The sequence below is a fragment of the Miniopterus schreibersii genome, assembly GCF_964146895.1.
Source record: "Miniopterus schreibersii genome assembly, chromosome: 3".
Taxonomy (NCBI): Eukaryota; Metazoa; Chordata; class Mammalia; order Chiroptera; family Miniopteridae; genus Miniopterus; species Miniopterus schreibersii.
In genome coordinates, this window is record NC_138103.1 from 5,020,970 (window position 1) to 5,036,850 (window position 15,881).

The following is a 15,881-nucleotide window of genomic DNA, read 5'->3' on the forward strand; positions in this document are numbered from 1 at the left end:
CCCCAGCCTTCGTGTCCCCTCACATCCCCTGCTCTTCAGCCCCGCTCCTAGTCTCTCATGACCGTCCTCGTGAGGGTACCACGTCCGTCCCCTCCTCTGAAACCCTCAGGCCCGGCTGGGTCACAGGACGGTGCCCTTGGGTGACTTGTGTTCCGCTGGCCTAGATAAGCAGATGCCGGGGTCCAAGGTCAGGGGGTTTTCCGTCGCTCAGACAGTTCCTCTGTCTTTGCAAATGCATGCGGGGCTATGCCCAGAGAAGTCCCCAAGTGAGAAATGACCGCCACCGGGTGTTTATTATCGGAGGATGTGTTCGCGTGTGCACGTGCACCGGCTCTCCCGGGCTGCCGGAACAGGAGAGAGGTGACGGAAAGGCCAGTGGTCCCCGCCGGGAGTTGGGAATTAAAGCTGGGGGAAGCAGGAAGAACGGGCCAAGAGGCACCCGTTTCTTTTGGTTTTCTAGTTTCTCCTCTCAACTTCTGAGCAGCCACTGCCACACGAGTTTCTCCTCCCACGTTTCCTTTCTTTTCCCCCCTCCTCCGTTTCCCCTGTAAAATCTGAGTCCGAGACACAGCATCTGCCAGGGAGAGAAGTTGCACAAAGCATTTCAGTTCCTTAGGCCCCTTCACCCCAATCTCTGATTATAACGGAAGAACTACAGCCTCTTTCAGCAGAATGTGGCACTAGTGTCCCCTGTCCATCTGGGTATTGTTAATGCAAGAAAAATCTGTTAATTTGGATATTACTACTTTCTTCTCAGGGAGGGGTTGTTGGCAGGTGGGGGGCCAGGTGTGTGCAAGTACCAATTCGAAGAGCTTCTTACTCAGATGCCCCCCTGTCTTTGCAGGTGGATCCCCACCTGTGCTCAGCTTTTTGTCTCCCGGAAGGAGCAGTGGGTCCAGTTTGCTCCCAAGAGCGACTACGACTCCTCTCGTAACATTGAGGAGTATTTTGCTTCTATTGCGTCATTCATGTCACTCCAGCTCAGAGAGTTGGTCATTAAGTCTTTTGAGGACCTCGTTTCCTTTTTCATGATATACAAGGTATGTAGGGGGCCATAAAGAAGCCCTTTTGAGGGGAAATGACAGAGATAGAATCAGGATTCCATCAGCTATGAGCCAGCACAAAAAATAAAATTCTTGATTCCCACACAGGTCAGGTCATTATTAGTTTATAAACTAATGTGAATGTGAATATATAAGCAAGCTTTCCTAAGATAATTACCTGCTATTAAATTGGTAAAAAATCTACAGAAATGGAGAAGTTGTTGAGAAAAATCTTTAATTTTTCTTTAAAAGATTTTAATGGAATGCATACGTACATTTTATAGTAGGGAGTGTGGTCACTTTTGTTTTATCTCTGTAAAGGACAGAGTTGAAAAAGGCTTGTCACCAACCTTTAGCTTGAAGTTTAGGGAGTGTTGTATGTATCGTTGCAGATACTGACTTTCGTTCTTTGGTCTTTGAAAGGGGCATCCCTAGAAACAAAAGGTGTTGTTGACCTAGTTAATAATTTCCTTCATGAAACTACTTTGGTGAAGTCTAAATAAAACCCAAAAACATAAGTAAGTCCTGGTTTTCAGAGCAACACAGTATCCCCTAAACTTAGGGAGCCTGGGGATCAAGGGCGATCCTTTTGTATTTTATGTCATGTGGACACCTTACTTTAAAAAGAGTAATATAAAGTTAAAACTGCCTGGTTATAAAAAGTTAAGTTCTAAGCATTTTCCTAAATGAGATAAAGATGAACACTTGACCTTTTGCTCAAAAAATACAGAAAGAAGTGCTGTTGAATTCAGACTGCAGTGTTAGCACTCTAATGAGGGCCAGTCTATAGGGGTCACTGTAACCTTCTACTCTACTAAGCAGAAGAGACTCAGATGTGCAAACAAATCTCCCTCTAAAATTCCACACACAGGGCAAAATAAAATCTTCATATGTCTGAAGGAAGTGGAAATTTATGGGTATTTGATACATAGTAGGTGCTCAACAACTATTTATCAATCATCCTTAAACTGATCTAGAAATGCCTAAAAGCAATTAGTCAGACAAGTACTTCACAGCTGCCCTAGGGCAGTCTCATGAGGCCCTGTCATTTATGAAAGGCATCCTGCATTACTAGCCTGTGCAGAGAATTATGAATATCTCCACACCAGTGTTTTTGTTGTAGGGAAGCTTGACATTTTGAGTGTCTAAAATAGACCACAGGCTCATTAGCAACTCCATTTGAGGTATGCAGATAACTAATTATATGTGGATTCAGTCAGCAAATTTTTATTGGGCACCTGCTATATGTAAAACGCAGTCTTGGATATTTTGGAAGAGATAGATGGTTCAGACACAGGTCCTGTCCTCAGGTTTAGAGTAGACTAGGAAAGGTAAGATGTACATCTAAATCTCTACAAGAAAGAAAGATGAAATACCCTGAGGAAGTGGGAAGTTGGAAGTTCAGCAGCAGAGATTATTTCTTGCTGGGGGAACAGGGAGACTTCAAAGGGAGGGGGTTTTGAGATGAATGTTGAGGGATGAGAAGGATTTGGAAACACTGATGCAGGAATTTCCAAGCAAAGCGAACACACTGAGTGAAATCTTTGGGGAAGAGGAAGGGCTCTGGGTGGACCAAGCCGCCCCAGCCCGCATTTTAAGCGTGAGTGGTGCATGATCCCCTTCACGCCCTCTTCCGATGCTCGCAGTATTAGGAATGGTACACCCCACTCCCTTGGTTCTAGAAGGCCCCATTTTGTGACACTTGCCATATCTTGTGTCTCATGAAGGATGGGAATGACTTTGAAGAGCCCTACCAAGAGATGGAGTTCTTTATCCCTCAGCTACTCATGATCAAACTTGAAGTCAGCGAGCCCATTATTGTCTTCAACCCATCTTTTGATGACTGCTGGGCGTTATTACGCAACTGTTTCTTGGAAATTATTGAAAACTCTAAGGGTATCCCCAAGGTAAAGTATGCACTTATTCATACATTTGTACTTTTTTTTGGTTTATTGCCTAAAATATATTTAAAATGACTATTTATACAAGCTATTCAGTCAGGGAAGTTTCACTTTGAGAGATCTATGCTGAGTTATCCTCTTGACCCCAAAAAGAGGATTTGGACCATAAAGAAATGCCCACGCATCCCAGAACTGTGCTCTAACAAGGGCATTAAGAGTTATTTTGTAGGAGAGCAGAGTTCCCCCCAGGATGCCAACCTCCAAGGGGCTGATGTGTCCCAAGCTGTATCCAACTGGGTTGATGATAATTCACGATGGAGCAGTTGCCGTGAACTTGCCAAGGGTCTTCATAAAATTATATCTAATTTAGCCCTTGAAGTTCCATATATTTGTTTGTTTGTTTAGCCACTGTAGGTGTCTAGGGAAGAGAGTGAAGCCTCCCCTCCTGGCCCAAGCCCTTTCCAGCTTCCTTTCCTGGGTGGCATTACTAATCAGATCCAGACTCTGGTTAGAGTCTTAGGGCTGTGCCCAATTACCCACATGAGTGGAACTCTTTTGTGTACCATCTTCTGTTTCCCTCTGGGCCTCTGGGTGGTTGGTGTGGCAAGGGGGCCAGTGTCTAGGCCCACATAGGGAAGGGACCTGTGGGTGCTCCTCTTCTCCTCTCCTGACCACACATTGTATATGATGCTTGGATGCTATTAAGCTCTTCTCTCTGCAGTTCTTTACTGAGATGGCTGGTTCTAAGAGCTCAAGATTTGAGTTGGGTTTGTAGGGAAGCATGTGAAACCAATGCTTCAGTTACTTTCACTCCAAATTTGGGATTTTGGACCCAACCAAGCCTGGTTAACAATAAAACTGGGTGTGTGGAGTAGGGAGAAACAGTGGGCAGTACTTCAACAATCAATATCCCGAGGAAGGAAATGAAAGAGCTGACCCTGTACTTTGGAAGGATGAGTGTGGGGCTTGGAGACAGATAAGATGCACACGGCCTGAGCTCTCCCTCACTGCTGTTGAGCAGCAGTGCTTGAGGCATCTGGGCCGGGAGCTCCAGGGCTCGTGTGGCTGCTACTACAAACAGCCCAGCAGGAGCCAGTAGCAGATTCTGTGGAGTGTAATGCCAAGAGGACATAGTCACAGGTCACAGTTTGCACGAGGTTTGAAAGCTAGGCCCAACTGAATGCCAGTGACTTTGTCCAGCTGTGAGGAAAAGCAGCACAGGCCCAGAGTTCTCCATCTGGAGACACACACAACTCTGGCTCCTGCCCAGACTGCTCAGACTGTTCTGTCTCTGAACTGGGTAGCAAAAATTTAAAAGAATAGTTCTTCAGGTTGAATATCTAAGAAAAATATCTAAGAACAGCAATAGGTAGACAGTACCTCCAGTCCCTACCAGTCTCGTCTTACTTATGGTTAAACATGAATTTTAGAAGTTGGAAAAAGTAAGCATGAGATGTTTGATAATAGCTCTCAAGGTGAAGAAGGAAATCATATTTGTGAGAAACTTACTAAAGGAAACCAAAGCATATTTTAGAAAATACCCGTCTTAATAAAAAATAAAATTAAGGGGGTCTGGTCAAGATGGTGGTGTAGGTAAATGCAGCACTTGAATCCTCCCACAACCACATCAGAATTACAACTAGACTACAGAACAACTAGCATCCAGAACTGCCTGAAAGCCAGCTGAACAAAGTCCTATAACTAAGGATATAAAGAAGCGACTCTGTGACTGGTGGTAGGGGCGGAGACTTGGAACAGGCTGGTCCCACACCCATGTGGAGCATAAAAATTGGGAGGGGTGTCCTGGCTGTGGAGGACCCCCCTGAGAAGCAAGGGGTCCCAGCCCCACACCAGGTCACCCAGCCCAGGGCTCCAGTGCCAGGAAGAAGTCCCTGTACCTTCCTGCTGTAAAAACCAGCGGGGATTGAGGCTGAGGAGACAGAGGCTGCTGGAGTCCCAGGCAGTTCCTCTTAAAGGCCCCACCCACAGACTTATTTAGACTTGCTCCCTCTGAGCTCCAACGCTGGGGCAACAGCTCAAAAGGCACCGGGGACATACGGGAGGAACTAAGTAGTCTGGCATCAGGGCGAGAGCAGGAGGGGCAGCTTTCTCCCAGACGAAAGTGCTGACAGAGGCCACTGTTCCTTTGCTGAGACCCTCCCCCCACCCCACAGAGACGGCAGGTGGGTGCCATATCCGAGTCCCCATCAACCCCGCTAACACTGTTAGCCCCGCCCTGGTGATTTGTTGAGATCCTGTCCCACCCAACTTGAGGGCCCCATCCCAAGCCGATACCAGTGGCTTTCCCATACAAATGTCCTACCGTGGCTCATTCTCTGGACTTCCCTAAAATCTCTTAAGCAGCATCTGGCCTCAGTGTGCCCCATACCTCTCACTAAGTGGCCTCAGGCCCAGCACTAGCAGTAGTCAGCCTTGGTTCCCAGCGTGGCCTCTCTTGGGCGCCTCTAAGCCCAGCACAAGTAGCAGCCATCTGCAGCTCGCTCTGTAGCTTGTGCTGGCTGGCCCCAGGGAAGGCACAGGTGGTGGCTGACCTTGGCCTGTACCTCCCAGGAGGTTCCAGAGCCAGTGCACCCAGGGGACAGCTCCAGACCACATCAAAGCACCACCCAACCACCTCCACAAGCAACGCACCGACGGACTCAGCGGGCACCAGAGCCACGCGCTGAAGTAAGTCCTGCTCCATGGGGTCTGCCCCTCCACAGTGATCACAGCCGGTCCTTGCAGCCAGTCTCTCCCATTGAAGTGCCAACAGCAATCAAGGTTCAACTACAACCGGAGGCTGTGCACAGCCCACATGGAGGGGCACACCTGGAGTGCCCAACTGGGTGGTCAGGGACGCTGTGCCACTGCACCCTACAAAACACCTACTATAGAAGGCCACTCGCCAAGTCCGGGAGACAGAGCAGCTCTGCATAACGCATAGAAACAAGCACAGGGAGGTGGCCAAAGTGAGGAGACAAAGATACGTGTCCCAAATGAAAGCACAGAACAAAACTCCAGAAGAAGAACTGAACAAAATGAAGACAATCTACTCAACGCAGAGTTCAAGACACTGGCTATAAGGATGCTCGATGAACTTAGGGGAGGAGCAGATGGATCTAGTAAGAACTTCTACAGAGAGACACAAACAGAAAAGCAGACCAGTCAGAAATGAAGACCGTGCTAACTGAAATGGGAAATATATTACAGGGGCCCGGCTGGCATGGCTCAGTGGTTGAGCATTGACCCATGAATCAGGAGGTCACAGTTCGATTCCCGGTCAGGGCAAGTGCCCAGGTTTCAAGCTTGATCCCCAGCAGGGGGCCATGCAGGAGGCAGCTGATCAATGACTCATCACTGACGCTTCTCTCTCTCTCCCTTCTTCCTTCCTTTCTCTGAAATAAAAAAAACATATTTAAAAAAAAAAAAAAAAAAAACCTTTAAAAAAACCTCTAGATTGACCCAGAGCGGGGCTCAGATCACTTGCACTTGCTTTTCCTCTTTCTAAATCGGTAGGCCCCCCTTGACAGCACATAACCAGAATAACCCAGGGGAGCTCTCTGAAGGTCTCTCTGACACCGATCACTAAAAACTTCCTTAGCCAGGGGGCAGTGGGTCCCCAACAGGGACTTCACAGCCTGCTCAAGTCACGCAAATGAGCACATTTCTCAGAGACCTACACATGCCAGTGAGAAGTTGGAGCATTTGAATTTTCAGAACAATATTGTTTATGCCTCATGATCATCAAACCATAGCTTTCCCCCCTGAGCTGAGAGAAGAATCTAGTATATCTCTCCTTTCCTTCAGATGAAAAAACAGACATCCAGAGAGAAGTGGCTTGCCTAAGGTCACAGAGTCAGTTAGCGGCAGAGTCAGGGCTAGAACCTGTGTCTCTAGGAGCTTTTCATTACAGAGAGATTGATGGGGGGGCAGGGCACCACTGTAATATCCATTCACTCACAGTATTTATTCAGCACTTACTATGTGCCAAGCTCTTGTTGGGCCCTTCACAGTAGTGCAGAACTCCGATATGATCCAGGCCCCCTGGAAACCGAGGACAGCTCATTACACCCTCATTTAGTGACAGTTGTGACGAGAAAGTTCAGAACGTGAGCTTTAAGCAGGGACACCTAGTATCCGCCTGGAGCCCGGGGGCTCTTCAAGGACATGAGGCTTGAAAGGAGCAAGGACTTGAACAATGAATAACCCATGAGAGACAGAGGAGTGAGCCCGGCCTGTTCAAGAGCAAATGGAGCAGGGAGGAGCTGGGCCCCTGGAAGCCAGCCCATTGCAGGACTGGGCATTTTGGTGCCATCTCCCTTCTGACGGCTGATGGTTTCTACCCTTTAGGTGGAACAGGTCCTGTTCCCAGAGTTAAAGGGGTATAATCTGATTCTTGGAACCGTTAACCCTGAGGAAGAACTGGTTTCTAATTTCGTGGATCAGACTTTCAAGGTGTTTCAGAAAAACCAAGTTGGCCCCCACAAGTAAGTTGGCTTAGAGGTAACTTGGCCTTTCGGGCATTGGTTTAGAGCTCTTAGCTCTCTTCAAGTGAACCGCCTCTCTTCCCACACACCTGAAACAATACAGGATAATAGCCGATACTTACTTGCATGGGTATTACTGTTTATCCCCATTTTACACGAGGAAACCGTGTTTCCCGATGTGGCCCAGAAAATAAACAGGGGAGCCAGGATTCAAGTGCAGTTACAGGTCCACTTCCGTTACCTGAAACCTGTGCGGTCACACAGGTTTTGGCATTTAGACATTTCTGGATTTGGGGAAGGTAACATGGGCATGTGTCACGTATTGTGCAGCACCCCTTCGTTTAATTAAACAGACTCATTTCTGCAGTGAGAACTACGGATATTCACACTAATAGCCTCACATCAGTCTAGGGCAGCTTTTGCTATCAAATGAATTTTAAGGCAACTTTCTGTTTTCAGAGCTTTCTGAACTTAGGGATTGAGAACATGTTATCTGAATGCTCCTTAGTGGTGACACTGTGGACATGTGGGGTTTGCTCATTTGGACAAGCACAAGTTTAGGGTGACCACAGGATGCAACCTGCAGCTTCTAAGCTGAGACTCTTTGAAAATGAAGAGAATGTGATTAACAGCTACCCTGGGACAACGGGGGTAACCAGGACGTGTGATCACCCTAACCTGGGGCTTCCTGGCTGCGGCTCCGCTGATATTTCAGAACAGGAGATTCCGCACTGCGGGGCATCCTGTGTGCGGTAGGATTTTTAGCAGTGTCCCTGGCCTCTACCCACTAGATGCCAGTAGGATTCTCCACCAATTTTTGTGACAACAAAAAATTGTCTCCAGACATGGCCAAATGTCCCCTGGGAGCAAAGTCAGCCCCTGCTGAGAACTACTGCCAACCTAGTCTGAGAACCACGGACTCAGGGTCGGAAGCTCCTGCCTCCTGGACGCGATCTGGTGCATCGGCCTGAACCCCGTTTTCCCTGGGAATCTCCTGCGCACAGTGTGCTCTCTGGCCTTCCAGTCCCATGGCTCCTCCTTGTCTCGGTCCGAGCCTCTGAAGTGGCGGTCAGCTCTTGGAAGCGTCCCACTGGGCCCCACACAGTTAGTTCTGTGTACTCCCTATGATCTTTATTTTCAGTTAAACTTGTTTTATGTCAGAGCATCCCAAACACATCCTCCAATTTGAGGGAAATCTGTCCAGCCATTCCTACACGATCTGTTAGGAATGGCAGAGGGAAAATTAATTTTATTCAATTGATTTTAGGTTCGTTAGTTCCAAATTTTCATCTTAAAATTTAGACATAGAGCTTTAGAGCCGGAAGGAGGGATAGGGAGTGATGTCTATCGCACATCTCTGTCTGTCACGCTCAGCATTAAGTGCTTCGTGTAAACCTTGTTACAGTTACGCTATCAGGTGTTACTATTTCCACTTATTAAAGACACTGATCTTTGAAAAAGCTACAAAATAGTTCACCCCTATTGTTCTAGCTCTGTTCTTTAGAGAGCTTTAAACTACAATATCTTGCCTTAGGAAGTAACAAAATTGGGATTTTCAGCCAAAGTTCTGAATTTCCAGTTCAGTGTATCTTTTGTCACCTTGTATTTCTCTGTCTTGGTTTGGTCTGATTTTTATGTTGTATTTCCATGCATTTGCCACTCTGACTAATCCGATCTGTGGCCTGTGTTTGTATGTTTCATTTTATGCTCTTTAATATGGAAGATACTTAAATGTCTACAAAAAGTATGATGACTTATTGGATAACATGGCAGAGCAAAACATCACTGCGTTCCTGAAAGAAAATCACGAAATTGAGGATTTTGTGACGGTAGGAGATGCCACTTGACATTTCATATCTTGGTGACATGGGCGGCAGACAATCCAATGGGAAGTCAGTGGGCCTCCTTGGTATATAGACTGTGCTCAGCGTCAGACTATGTTGCCAGGCTGAGGCTAAAGGCAAGTTAAGCTACTGAATATGCTTCTTTTTACAGAAGATCAATGGCATAAAAAGGCTGAGAAATGAAATTGCATCCATGCACATTTCCGTGCCTTTGGCCATGTTCTGCCTGGACACCATGACCCTGAATTATGACCTCTGTGAGCGAGCCCAAAATCTCAAAGACCGTCTGATTCAGTTCCAGGTGGATGTGAACCGGGACACCAATACCAGGTACTGTTGCTGTGTGCGGACAAATAGCAATGGTATTTGGCACCAACAGGAGAATGCAAAAGTAGGCAGAATTTGCACCTCCCAACAATGATGAGGCAATGATGAACTTTTAGTTCAAGTTGTTTCTGCCCGAAAATGAGGGTAGCAGGGAATTCAGGTTCAGGCTGGATGGTGAACGGTAGTAAGAAAACTGCGTGGGGCTTGGAGGAGGGGGCGGGAAGTGTCCGCAGGCAGTCCATCTCTGACCCTTCAGCCTCGCTTTCTTGCAGGAGCTTCTGAGAGATGCTGCCCCGTGGGCCCCGCTCCCTGAGGTCACAGAACCTCTCACCGTCACCTGCATACATTCACAGAATCACTGCCATGCAGACTTCTGCTGTCCAGGTCTGAGGAGTCTGTCATTCAAAAAGCCCAATATTGTACCTTGGTTTTACTGATGCGTATTTATATCTGAGTCAAAATCTTTTTGGTTGTAAAGGATAGAAGCCCAAACAGATTGGCTAAAGTTATAAAGGGAATTTTGGGCTCACGTGTTGAAAAGTTCAGGGGTTGCTAGCTGCGGGCCCTCAACCCTGCAATTAGGGTCCAGTCTCCCTCCCTCTGCTCAGCTTTTCTGTGTTGGCTCCATCCTTTGACGGACACTCCAGTTTGCGCACCCCAGCAGCTCCCGGCTTACATGCTCCCTGGTTCCCATCCAGAGGGGAAAAAACGTTTCTGTTCTTCCAACTGCCTCACAAAAGTCCTGGCCTGTGTGACACTGGCCTGACAGCTCATTTGTGCAACACTGGACCAACGCCATGGCCAAGAGGATGGCTTGGATCTGGGTGGTGTCTCATCTCTGGGGTGGGTGTCAGCCCTACCCAGACCTCGTGGACTGAGAGCGAGAGGGGGCTCCCCAAGAAGACTTCCAGTGTGGTTACCAGAAGAGGGATTATTAACGCAGAGGCTGGGACAGCACCTGTTTGCTACTACGTCTCCACTGATTTACCAAAGAGTGCACAGACTGGTGCAAGATCTGCTGGTCTTTCTTACGCCAACCCCTGCACGAGACAGAGAACAGCACTGTGTTTATGGCCTTTTAGATTCTTTTATTAGAGAGGGGAAGGGGTGGACACTGATTTGTTGTTCCACTTATTATGCATCATTGGTTGGTCCTTGTATGTTCCCTGGCTGGGGATCAAACCCGCAACCTTGGTGTATGGGGACGGCACCCTAACCAACTGAGCTACCTGGCCAGGGCCTGGCCTTGTAGATTTTAAATGATATTATCGGTACATGTAGAAGGCAATGTTTCCTGTCTTTAGTTTATCGCTGGATATTGCTCAGGTGTTGTGTTGATCAGGTTCTTGATATCATTGACCCAGGTACAGGGCCTTTTAGAGGCTCTAGTGGACAGTGAGTCTGCTCTCACCCTCTGAGCCCCCCAGGGAGCTGACAGCCAGTAGCCAGATGATATTTGTTCTTTGGATTCTCATACAAAAGGGAAGAAGGATGGGTTCTCATCAGGCAGGACTCTGTCAGGACAGGAGGGTCTATCTGCGTTGGTGAGGTTAGGCAGCTGCTGTAACACACAGACCCAAAATGTCATGATCAAACACAATAGAAGTTTATTTCTAGCTCAGGATAGCTCCAGATTGGTGGAGGAGACCTACTGTGTGCATTCAAAAACTCAAGCAAGATGATAGCTTTACATCTTCAACATGTAGCTTTCAAGGTCATTCAGGTGTTGAGGTCCTGGGCAGGAGGGAAGAGCATGCAGTGTGCGAGGACCGCTTTCTGTGCCGCACCTGAAAGTGGCAGTCGCTCTGCCTCCCCCTTCGCACAGGCGGGGGCTCAGTCGCAGGGCCTGCCTGCCAGGATCTGAATGTGCCCTCCCAGAGTTCATATGGTGAAGTCTGTCTTAGCCCATTTGAGCTGCTGTAACAGACACCGTAGACTGGGCGGCTTATAAACGAGGGAAATTTGTTTCTCCCAGGTCTGGAGGCTCGGAAGCACAAGGTCAAGGCTCCAGCAGATTTGGGGTCTGCTGAGAGTTCGCCTCTTGGTTCAGAGACATCCTTCTTCTTGCTGTGTCCTCACAGGGCAGAACGAGTGAGGGGCTCTTTTATCAGGGCACTGATCCCATTCCTGTGGCCATAACGCTCATGACCTAATCACCACCCAAAGGCCACCTCCAAATATCATCACGTTAAGGATTGGGTTTCAACATATGAATTTGGGGGGCACACAGATCAATCTACAGCAAAGCACGAATGCCCACTGTGGCGATACTTGGAGACAGGGCCTATAAAGAGGAGATATTGTTAAATGAGGTCATAGGTCGTGTTCCTTATTGAAGAGACAGAGACACCAAAACTCTCTTCCTTTCTGCCATGTGAGGACACAGAGAAAAGCGTCTGTCTGTAAGTCAGGAAGAGAGTCCTCATGAAAAACCAAATCATTTGGCACATTGATCTTGGACTTGTAGCCTCCAGAGCTGTGAGAAAATACGTCTGTTGTCTAAGCCTCCCAGTGGTATTGTGTTATGGTAGCCGAGCTGACTAGTAAAATACCCATTAAAGATGTGAAGGGGCCGGGAAATATAACCCACCTCTGAGTCCAAGAAGCGGAATACGCTGAACCCGTGTGGTGCAGTAGATAATTTGTCTCTTTGGAAAGTTCCTCAGCTGTATAAAAATTCATTTCTAAAATTCCAGCAGCATCTGCCAAGTTGGAGTGGTCATTTTCTGTGCCGTTTGTTGCAATTAACTTTACTATGAAAGGGTATCATCATAGGAAGAAGGAATGTTGAGGCCTGAAAACATTGAGAGGAGTGGTTTTTATCTAATATATGACCATCAGCATGCAGCGATCAGTAATAAAATTATGATAGCTCTTGTCGCTAACACTTCATGAGGGCCACTCTGTGCTAGACACGGATGTATTGGAGGGCATTTGTTTCCTAATTATACTTAAAATGCTGAAGACTGTGACTCATTAGAGCATATTCGAATTATCCATCTAATAACACCCCTTTTCGCAATCTTGTGTTGGGGAGAAGTGGACGGTTAGATCTAGCGGTCCCAGGAGTTGAACACAGACTTCTCTGTGCCACCAGGAGTTCCCTGCGGCACTTGGAGATAAGCTTGCTGTTGCGCTGAGAAGCAGGGATTACAAATTGCTTTAGTGCTCTCCTCCAGCACTAAAGAGATGTGAGGAGTTGCTGGTGCAGGTGGTATCTTGTTATTTTGGTCTGTGTCTGAATTCTGCTCAGGGTATACATATGACAAGTACAAGCTTTGGAATCAGCCGAACCAGGTTCAGACCCCGGATTTGACCCCGGGCACCATGGTGCTTTGGATAAAGTTACTCAGCCTCACTTTCTTCCAAAATGTTGGTAATAATTGTCCCCACCTCTTAGAATTGTTGTGAGGATTAAATGAGCTAATATATGGTTACAGTGGGGCCAGGCACCTAGCAGTGGGCCTCGAACCTGTCAGATATTACTGTTACCATTGCTGCTGACGGGGCCCCTGAGCGAGGCGTGTGCGTGGATATCGTCCGTCAGTGATTTGCGGGCAGAGAAAGGTTGGAAACCATCGTTCTAGCCTCACACAGGAATCAAGTCTGTTTAGCGTAAGGGGCCTTGTGAGGAAGTTACTGTAGAGCATGATGGCCGGTTTTCCTTCTGTAGCATTTGTAATCAGTACAGCCACATCGCAGAGAAGGTCAGCGAGATCCCTGCCAACACCGAGGAGCTGGTGTCACTCATTGCGTTCTTAAAGAAGTCCAGCGATGTCACCGTGTTCAGACTCAGGAGGCAGCTGAGAGACGCCGCGGAGCGACTGGAGTTCCTGATGGACTATGCGGACTTGCCCCGTGAGTCTAACGCCATATGTGTACATGCAAACGTGTGTGTGTGTGTGTGTGTGTGTGTGTGTGTGTGTGTTTGCATTTTTAGGGAAAGGAGACTGGGGAAGGAGAGTCTGCAACCTCACCATTCAATACAGAGATGGGGAGAGCGGCTTCCCCTGCCCGCAGGGCTTAGAGGTGCTCATCAAGCAGGAGCTTGGATCCAACAAAGGGGATCTGATTGTTAGACAAAAAGAAGAAATATCTGGGGATCTGACTGGTACTTAGATACCTGCCATGGCATCTTGTTCCTGGTATTGCTGGGAAAGTCACTTCCAAACGCGATCTTTTTATAAACGGGTAGATTTCGTTCAACTGTAATCTTGATACAGTCCTGCCCTGGAGGAGGCCAGGGCCCTTTCCTTCAAGCGCCCGCACATCACAAAAGGAAAGAAAGGGCCAGGGTCCCTTCTAGGCGTTTTAGGCCGAGTTAGAGTTTGTAAGGACCAGCTTCTGACGGAAAAGCCGATATGCCCTTCACAAGCCAAGTTTCAGAGCTGTTTTCAGCTGGAAATACCTGCCAATTACCTGGTGGCCACCATGGGGGGGGGGGGTGAAGGGAGGGAGAGAGGCACTGGGAGTGAGGCAGCTCTCTAACCATCCCCCATTTCCTGCGCTGTGCCCTCGTCCGGGTGGGCAGACACTGGATTCTCTCACTGTGGACCCTGCCCCCTAAATCCCAAGGGTACAGGGGGAAGCCAGGGCATTTTAACGGACATGGAGCCATATGACGGGTAGGTCATCTGGCATTGATATTATTACTGACACGTAACCAAAGGGGAGCCTGAGGTCAACCAGGGTGAAATAGTTTAAAGATTGGAACCCGGACATCCCCCAGGTTGCTACTCCACTCTACTGCCTGGGAAGGCAGGAGGAGAGAGGTTAGAACATAGACCTGGGCTTGAAATCTGCTCTCCGCGTCCTAGTGCTGTGACCTTGACCGCTTCCTTAACTGTCCCCAGTCTGTAAAAACGCGGGTAATAATGCTGCCTGTCCTCCAGCCTGGGCCTTGGGAAGCGCCGAATAAATGTGAGCTGTCACTCATCCATTACGGGCCCATCCATTCGTTGCCCGCCCCACGTCCAGTGCCCTGTGGCTCCGTGGACGACGCCCGCGTGCTGACCCTGCTGAGCAGGCCCTGAGCCGCTGTGTGTGTTTTGCAGAAGAAGACATCAAGTTGAACAGCACCTTGTTCCTCTGGCCAGACCAGATTGAGGATGTCTTTGAAAACAGCCGAAATCTGCTCCTTAGCAAGAGGGATCAGGCGGAGCTGGACCTCATTAAAAGGTACGGGGGGGGTCTGAGTCTGTTTTGGAAATGATACCCTGCAGTTTCCCGGGTGTGTCTGGAAACCACCCTCCACGCCCCAGCAGTGTGTGGGCAGAGGCTGCAGCCGGAGAAGGAATTTCTTCTTGTTTCCCACTGAGGGATGTTCTCTTTCAGCCGCCTTCACTGCGGGAGCCCCTGCCAGCGCCTTCCCCCCCGCCTCAAACAACTGAAGTTTGGCGGTGCAGAGAGAGAAAAGACAAAAATAGTGGCATTAATAAGGGTCTCGCAATAATAGGAGCAGAACCATCAGCCCTACTTTGGAGACCACAGATCTGTGAGCTATCAAGGCAGGGATAATAAAGGCCTGGCAGGGTGTCAGCTACGTTAACATCAGGGCAAAAGTCAAGGCAAAAACATGAGTGTTCCAAGACGGTGACTTAGGTGGGAAAAAGAAAGTTAAAGCAGTATCAACCCGTATATATCAAATACCATAAACAAATAAATGATAAAATAAATAAATATAAATGAATAGAGCGAAACTTGGAAAAGGGCATAATAGAAGTAAACAATAACTCTGATTTGTTGGAGATATATCACACTAGCTACCCTACAGTGAAAAATCTATTCCTTTTAACTTGAACATTTTAAAAAGTTGACCATATTTTAGGACTTGAAAGAAACTTTGAAGAAACAGAAATTACATAGGCCACATTCTGTTTTATAACAGTGCGTATTAGTTATCTATGGCCACATGAAAAGTCATCCCCAAAGTAGCAGCTTGAAACAACACACGTTTATTATCTCACAGTTTCTGTGGGTCAGGAACCCAGATGCGTCTTAGGTGTGTGCCTCTGGTTCAAGGTCTGTCATGAAGTTGCCAGAACATCAGCCACGGCTGCATTCTCATCCGAGGGCTCAACTGGGGATCCACTTCCAGGCTCACTCACATGATTGTTAGTAGCCTTCAGTTACTTACAGCCTGTTGGCCAGAAACTGCCCTCTGTTCCTTGCTACATGGTCCTCCATGTAGAGTAGTTACGTGGCAGCTGGCTTCCCGGAGCGGGGGACGGGGGGGGGGGAGGAGAGAGAGAGAGGTAGGTCACAATCTTTTTGTAACCT

The 15,881-nt window shown here is 47.9% G+C and overlaps 1 protein-coding gene across 2 annotated transcripts in view; it reads left to right on the plus strand.

Moving 5' to 3' along the window:
* The window catches only part of DNAH3 (dynein axonemal heavy chain 3), a 146,856-nt gene that overhangs the window by 12,505 nt on the left and 118,470 nt on the right, over window positions 1-15,881 (plus strand). For both annotated transcript variants that reach the window (XM_081132049.1, XM_081132050.1), the window contains exons 9-15: window positions 845-1,040; window positions 2,771-2,950; window positions 7,295-7,431; window positions 9,155-9,260; window positions 9,427-9,605; window positions 13,276-13,460; window positions 14,657-14,780. In XM_081132049.1, the coding sequence (XP_080988175.1) occupies window positions 845-1,040; window positions 2,771-2,950; window positions 7,295-7,431; window positions 9,155-9,260; window positions 9,427-9,605; window positions 13,276-13,460; window positions 14,657-14,780 (1,107 nt within the window). The remainder of the gene's footprint in view (window positions 1-844; window positions 1,041-2,770; window positions 2,951-7,294; window positions 7,432-9,154; window positions 9,261-9,426; window positions 9,606-13,275; window positions 13,461-14,656; window positions 14,781-15,881) is intronic.